At 40.5% G+C, this 8,130-nt stretch overlaps 1 protein-coding gene across 1 annotated transcript in view; it reads left to right on the forward strand.

Annotated features, from left to right (window-relative positions):
* Positions 1–2,579: 2,579 nt before the first annotated feature.
* TNIP2 (TNFAIP3 interacting protein 2) overlaps positions 2,580–8,130 on the forward strand; it is a 16,304-nt gene continuing 10,753 nt past the window's right edge. Inside the window, exon 1 of the mRNA XM_031553291.1 lies at positions 2,580–2,621. Coding sequence (XP_031409151.1) covers positions 2,580–2,621 — 42 coding nt within the window. The remainder of the gene's footprint in view (positions 2,622–8,130) is intronic.

Genomic DNA, 8,130 nt, shown 5'->3' on the forward strand with positions numbered 1-8,130 from the left:
TTTCAATTCTGATTGTGTGTAACCTACGTTACCTCTTAGGTCTTGTTCAAATGATTCTTCGTACCACTAAATTGAACTAACAAATTATTACCATCCTTTAACAACCTGAATAGTGAATACAACACACAACTAGTGGATTTTTTTCTTCAGTGCTTATACAACAGTTTACTGCATAGGTAAAAGACAGGTTTTTCTTGACCCATGGACAGTTACCAATTAACACTGATGACTCACATCTTTTGTTAAAAAGTATTACTTAAAATCATCAAGTTGAATCAAATAAGAAACTCTCACTGACCATTACTGACACAGATACTTTCAGCGATATTTGTTTGCAATATCTAAAATCAGAGATAGCATGTTAGCAGAATGTCTAATAGATAGCATTATCTTTTAGCAGAAAAAAATAAGGCTAAGACTTGCAGAGGAGAAAGATAAACAACACACAACTACAGATAATTTGTAAATTCCCCAAAACTGGTCACCAACTAGAACAACACCAATAGTACAAATGAATCAAACCCTGATTTTGTTCTGATGCTGAAATGAGTTCACATTTTAGTAAAAACAAACAAACAAACCAAACAGTAGGCACTGGAAAGAAGAAAAGGATCATGACAGGTAGACAACAAATAACTTGAAAAAGTTTCCAATTCATTCTCAGTTGTACTTCAATCTAATCAAAAGTCAAAATGACCCCAGTGTATAACCTCTTCAGCACATGCACAGCCTGGATGAGATCTCTTGCTATTTGAGCTAATTGTTATGTAGGTAGAAGTCAAGTCCCTCACCCCCACCCCCACATAGATGAAAAACCCTAAGAGGAATTGATATGAGACTAAGCAAAGGCTGGCTCTTTGAGGCAGAGGCAGTGGAACATCTTGGGATTTCCTATTCAGTGTGTGCATTCCCATTGCAAAGCAGTGAAATTCTCAGGGCTGTGAAACTGTGCCACCTATGTGATCTTTCAGACAGTTTTGGGGAGGGGGATAATTCTGTGTGACAATTCTGTTGCTGTGGTTTGGTAAAAGATGGTTTCCTGCGAGGCTGGGCCTTCAACACAAGTTTCGTAAGAGAAAGAAAAAAAATGAAAAAGGTCTGACAAGCAAGCTAGGCACAAGCTTAGACTCTCCAGGAAACCACAAATTAACCTTTCTGAAGATGGTAGAGTGTGCTATTTCTACGCACCTTTATCATCTTTTAAGATGAGTGATGGAGGAAGGGCCAGAGAGGAGAGCTGAGCACAGAAGCAGAGATGAATGAACACAGGCATGAAAGAAGCAACAAGTGGGAAATGCCAAGCCCTACTGAAGTCAACAGAAATTTAATCAGCAGCTTCATGGAGCTGGGTCTGCAGCCAAAGATACAAATCCTTCAAGACAGGAACAAAGACAGATACCCAATGTTAGCCTGCGAGCACTGCATGGAAATGTCCCAGGATAATAGAGCAACCTACGCATGAACAGTGGGCTGGAATCACCAAGCTGGCCAGAACTACTGCAAGATTAAGCCACCACAACTAAACTGTGGTTGAGGTATGCTGATATTTTAAGCAAGCCTTCTGCATAGCAGGGAGGACAAAAGGGTGGAAATTGTTAGCAGGATTCTCTTTGAGCATCACTAGCCTTTACCACAAGGGTTTGAAAACCTCATGGTCAAGAGCAGCGGTTAGCCTCAACACTGCCTGTGTTAACATGCTCTATATTTGCTCCAGCTCAAAAAGCTGTAATTGAGAAACATGTAGCTTGTGGAACATAAGTATGACGCAGTATGGTTCATCTACTTCATTTGCTTTTGACACTTAAAACTGGGCAGCATTTCAAAAAGAGAGCAGCTAGGTGAGAGAAAGCATTTGTATCAGATTAATGGCTCTCAAATGACAGTGAACTCATCTTACCCTCTGCCTCGCCTCATGGTTCACATTCATTCTCTAGCAGTGACGAAACACAAAGCTGCATTCATTAGGCTGAACTCCAGCTTTATGTTACACACTCGCACTGCTGGACACCACACAAACTTCCAGTTATGATTACTAAGAGCTAGAGCAGAATCAAACACTAAAAATGAAGAAATATCAGTTGGTCAAAACTGGACCTTCATCTGACAAAGGCAAAATACCATTTTGCAGAAATTATGAGAATGCTTTCACCCCTTGCTATCATTTTTCAAGATTAGGTGAAAAAGCTCTGCAATTTTCTATAGCAGGTGACAATCTAACAAAGAAAACAAAATGGAATATTTAAGCATAATAAATCCATTCCTTAGATATTTTGAACATTTTAGTCTTTCAATCAAGTGACAGATCCTCTTCAGCGGTAGTTCCAAATATATTCATGTTTTGCATTCAAATCACATAACATTTTTATTTATTTATTTATTTTTGGCAGCTACTACTTCAACAAAGAAAAGTTGCTTTTAAAAAGTTTTTTTGCTCCAAGTGGAACAGTAAAGCCATAAAGCCTTTGGGGGAGAAGGAAATTTCTTCTTAGGAACAGTAATCAGTTTATACTTCTAACACAGCTGCTAGCTTGATTCATCATTAACTTCACTTGCTACAAAATTGTTTAGTCCAAGACTAAATGAGTCTCTGGCTTAAACATGAAGAGGAGACAGCAGACAAGGTAAGATGCCCCATACTCAGCAACTCTAACTTTCAGCAAGTCATTTAACTTAGCAGTTTATCTCCAGTTGACCTTACGAATATCATGCGTGCCCTCAGCTTGAATGTTTATATGAAAAGTGCTAAGCAAGTGTAAAATAATCTTATCAGAGCACTTTTTTTTTAATACTTGTTTAAGTAGCATAAACTACAGTGAAAGGTTATTAGGGTTACAAGTATAAACACACTCAGAATTAAGTTGCTCTCTCCAGCAAATCAGTTCCTTTGCTTACATGCTAAGGCTGCATATTTACATCATCACCAGGAGACCCTTGCCTCACTCAAAGCATAGCATGGACTCCAGGCATTCCCTAACTGGAACCACGAGGGGGTTGGAGCTCAATAACCTTTAAGGTCTCTTCCAACCTAAGCTATTCTGTGATTCTGTGATTTTATGAGTTACGTTGCAGAGAAATGACAAAAATCCTTCATCCTTTGCCAATACTTTGATCTCTTCCACCCTGCTGCTGCCTCTGGTAGAACACTGCACTGCCTTCAGCTGAGGACAAGTCGAACCAAGGCTGAAGCCCAGGTACAGTGTGCTTGCAGAAGACTAACTGGCTGGCTGCAAGCTGCCTCTTTATTCTTACAGCTTCCAACTCTAGCTCAGACCTATTTTCCCTTAAACTGAAACAGTCTTCAGCAGCTGTGCTGCTCCTCCTCTGCTCCCCGCAGGTGAATCTGATTCACAAGTCAACAAGCTAAGAAAGTTACAGTAAGATATTCTGGTAAAGCACACAAAAAAGGTCTACCTCCTTCTTGAAAGTGATTCCACTATTAATAAACTATTTCTACCTTCATGCTGTATCTGTATACAATAATATGGCACGGCAAGGCACTCCATCCCAAGGGTTTAGAGCTTGCATCAGTCTCTGGTCTATTTTATTTCAGTGTTTTTTTCCAGAACCAAGCATTGCAAGACATGTTCTTCTGACTATAGGCAGGGACAGTGAAGGAGAACAAACCCAAGCAATTTGATCACAGCAGCTCACTCTGACAACAGCTATTGCATAGTGCAGGGAACACAGCATAGACATAGGTGTGACAACAGACAAGTGCTGTGCCACAAGAAGTACAGATGTGAAAGAACATGGACCCATCGCTGAAGCTTTTACAAAAGAAATTCCATCCAACAGTGGGCAGAAGTTTAAGGAGTGGAAGAGGAAGGGATAAATCACAATGGTCAGCTGGTTTCTCTTTTGAAAGATTCTTTCATACCACGCACAGCAGACATCCCTCAAAGAGAAAGGACAAGAAGCAGCTACTGAGATACTACAGCAAGTGAGCACATAGTAACTTCCACAGCTATGGAGAAGTGCTATGGGGAAGTGCACACTGAGCTCCTAATAATTGTTCTAGGATAGTTCCCCTTCAGATAGTCAGGGCACAGTTTAGGAGCCATCACAATCTTACTGGAATTCACCTGAAGAACCCTGGACTTCTTATAATTATCAATAGTTGATGCACATATCTGAGTACAGATGAGGATGTGGGAGCCAGGAACTGCAGTCTTCCAGCTTCTGAGAAGAGAAGGAGGAAGTGACAGGTCAGACACTATCTGATTCTGCTCCTTTACAATGGAGAGAGGAAGAAAAATTTCTTTAGTTCTTCCTCACTGGGGACTAATTCTCAAGTCCACTACATGACAGACAGACACAATACATCACATTGAAAAGCACTGAAGAAAAGCAAAATCTGCCAGAAGTCTGAATAAAGTTATCACAGAAACAGAACACACACATACATTTATGCAAGAATATTAAGTAGGTGAAAGAATGTGCTTTTCATCTGTGATTTAGTGTATTTGCAAACTGTTTTAAAGAGTGGCAAAACCATAAGAGGTAGGCCAAAATAAATCTACAGATACACAAAACCACTCTGTATCATAAAAGCTGCATATAATATGAAAGAAATAGATTAGAAATGTCTATATGGTGTCTGAGCATATAGGACAGGAAAGTGAAAGTTTCATTGGAGTTAAAACACAGACAGGGTGCAGAAGGCATTAAAAGGCATCTCAGCAGCAAGGACAATGTTGGTGCAATCATAAGGAGCGTAAAAAAAGGCCAAAAACATGAGATATTCACCTTGCTGGGAAGGTCCGCTCTTAGACTTTGTTGAATATTGAGTCTGTAAACAACGCATGACCCAGAGCTGAAAAAGAATGGATTAGGGACTACTTCAGCAAACTAGGCATCCTAAAAGACAACAGGAGACTAGAGATGATGACTTGTAAAGGTCCCTTCCAATCTGAGTTATTCCAGTTAAAAATTTCCCAGGTGGCATCATAAATTCTTCGATAATCTAATGAAAAACTAAGGTACTAATATAATGGCAGTCTATCACCTTAAACACAGCTGTGACAAAACTGAAAAGCTGCTACACATAAGGACAGAAGACCTAACATACCAATGCATATTATAAACGGTCATTTTAAGTTCACCCACAGTTCTTACCATAAAAATTACACTGCCAGAATCTAGAACTATGCTTCTAGACACCGGCATCTCAGCTGAGAGCACAATGCAGCCAAACACAAAGTTGCTCTTTAAAACATCTCTCTAAATTGGAGAGATAAAAATTTGAAGGGTGGACTATTCAATGGATGAAAAAACAGTTGGGTGGTCAAGGTTGGAGGTTTGTGGTCAGTGTGCAACATCTAGGTGGAGGCATGGCAAGCGGTGTTCCCCAGTGGTTTCATCTTGGGACTGGTGGTCTCCAGCATCTTTATCAATGACGCTGTGAGACTGAGTGTAGCTTCAGCAAGTTTGCAGACAATACCAAGCTGAGAGGTGCAGCTGGTATAATGGAAGGAAAGGATGCCATTCAGAGGGACTGGGACAAGCTTGAGAAGTGGGCCTATAAGAGTCTCATGAGATTTAACAAAGCCAAAAGCACTGTGTTGCACATGGGTTGGGGCAATGCCAGGTATACCTACAGACTAGGATAACCCCCTTGACAGCAGCCCTGCAGAGAAGGACTTAAGGGATCTGTGGGCAAAAATACATACATGAGCAAGCAGGAGTATGCTCTTGCAGCCCAGAAGACCAACAGAACAGTAGCTGCATTAAAAGAGGGGCAGCCAGCAAGGCAAGAGGAGATTGTTCCCTTCTATTATGTCCTTGTGAGGCCCAACTGAGTACTGCATACAGGCCAAGGTCCTCCTGCACAAAAGAATCAGAGTTGTTAGAGCAGGTTTAGAGGAGGGCCACAAAGTTGATCAGAGAGCTGGAGCACCTCTCCTATGAGAAAGGCTGGTCTTGTTCAGCTTGGAGAAGAGAAGGTTCAAAGGAGACCTCATTATGGCCTTCCAGTACTTGAAGGGAGCTTATAATCAGGGGGGAGATGGACTGTTTACACTGTCTGATAGGAATAGGAAAAAGGGAGATGGTTTTAAACTGGAAGAGGGGAAACTTAGGTTAGATGTTAAGAGGAAAGAACTTTTTACTCAGAGGATGGTGAGGCACTGGAACTTCTCTGAATTGGGCTGTTCAGAGAAGCTGTGGATGCACCATCTCTGGAGGTAGTCAAGGTCAGGTTGGATGGGGTGCTCAGCAACTTAATTTAGTACCTAATTAAGTGGTTTGCAACCCTGCCCATGGCAAAGGGGTTGGAACTGGATGATCTTAGAAGGTTCCATCCAACTCAAGCCATTCCATTATTCTTTCATTCTTTGATATCAGAAAAATTGTTAACACCACTGCTTCCCCCCCATCACCAAGGGTTGACATCAGAGATCTGGTGGCTAAATTTTATTCCCATAATACTGTAACACTGAAAGGCCCCTAACTCTTACAGCAAGCACGTACACAGCTTCAACAATACAGTAAAATAACTAATTCATTTAGGACAAAAAGGGACTAACAATTTTCATGTGGAAGACACCCAATCCCACTCATTGTTTTTGCTAGCTTTTCCAGTATTACAGGGCCTCCTCCTTTAAAGCTTGGATGCAACTGTTAGCCTGGAAAAAGTTTCTTAGTAGAAATCATCAGCATCCTGCTGCTGCTTTGTAAAATAGCAGTGTTTTGATGTAATGCCAAAGTAACCATTAGCACAACAGGGTTTAAAAAAAAAAACCACTCTCCAAAACTAATTACATAATATTAATTTTACATCATAGTAATAACCAGTTTGAAGGAGCTAACCTGGAAATACAGGAGAATCAGCACAGCAAAGGGAACAAACCAGACAAAAACTAGGAAAATGAATAAAAATACAAGGAGCATCTCATCAGTTCTCAGACCCTTTAATTGAACCACCAGCAAGATAACTCCATGTACATGTTCCAAATTCAAGTAGTAAAGCAAAGCTACTGCAACTACACACTTACACCCAGTGCTACAACAGGAGACAGCAGAGCTGGAACAGTGTGTGTCTTGAGACAATGGAAGCTTTTGAAGTTGAAGTCTTTCAGACCCTTCTTGATACTGCACATTCACAACTGAGTACATGCACTCATAGAAGCTTGCTTTAATGAACTGAAAGCCTCAACTTCCCATTGGTGTGGCAGCTGGACTTTTTCTGCAATGGAAATGATTGTCTAGGCAGCACTTGCGTAGGGCTGCAGACACCACTGAGCTGTTCAAGTACCTTTTATAATAAAAATGAAACTATGAGGAGAGACCATTCATTCTTTACCTCTGAATCAGGAAGTCCACTCATTCAAGCAACCATCAGCCCACACTGCAACTTAGCATTCACACCACCCCTTCCACTCTTCCCCAAACATTAACTCACAAAAAGCTACTCAGAGGTGTCCTTAAGCTCACCAGGAAAATCAGTGGGAGCTTTCAGTAATGTTGCTTATAGTAGCCTAAGGTCAACAACTAATTTCAGCGAGGGAAAACCCAATGCCATTTATTTAGTATTTTCTTTGTTTAACACACAGATCGTGTAAGTCAAAAAAGGGAAAGGCCTGAAACAACCATGATGTACCCAAAGTGGAACAGTATTCTGTGTCAACAAAAAACAGCCCACAACAACATTGACAAGCATATCACACTGCATGCCAGTTGCTACACTATTCTGACGAGAATAAGCACTTACCACAATGCTTACAACATTGTTTTGTCACATAGTGTAACCTCCCGTAAGAACAGAATCTCTACCTCAAGACTGAGCTAACCCAGGAACGTGACCATCCAGCATTCATTAGTAGATACAAGTTATTCAAACAGAAATTGTCAAGAAAAGTTGCTGATTTAGAAACAGGAGATCTGGATTCTGTTCTCATCTCACTGTTCCAAACCACTAGTTGTGATAACTAGCTCACTAAAAGGAACATCACATGGTTTGAGATACATAAAAGGTATTAAAATAATTCCAAACAGCCCAGAACACATGAAAAACAGCCGCCCTTCCTCTACCATTATCACAAGGATAGATGAGGAACCATGAAAGGAGAAATAAGTAGGTAGAGATAGTGGAGATTTAAAATATATATATATATATATATATATATATATATG

Source organism: Meleagris gallopavo, chromosome 4, assembly GCF_000146605.3.
Source record: "Meleagris gallopavo isolate NT-WF06-2002-E0010 breed Aviagen turkey brand Nicholas breeding stock chromosome 4, Turkey_5.1, whole genome shotgun sequence".
NCBI classification, from domain to species: Eukaryota; Metazoa; Chordata; class Aves; order Galliformes; family Phasianidae; genus Meleagris; species Meleagris gallopavo.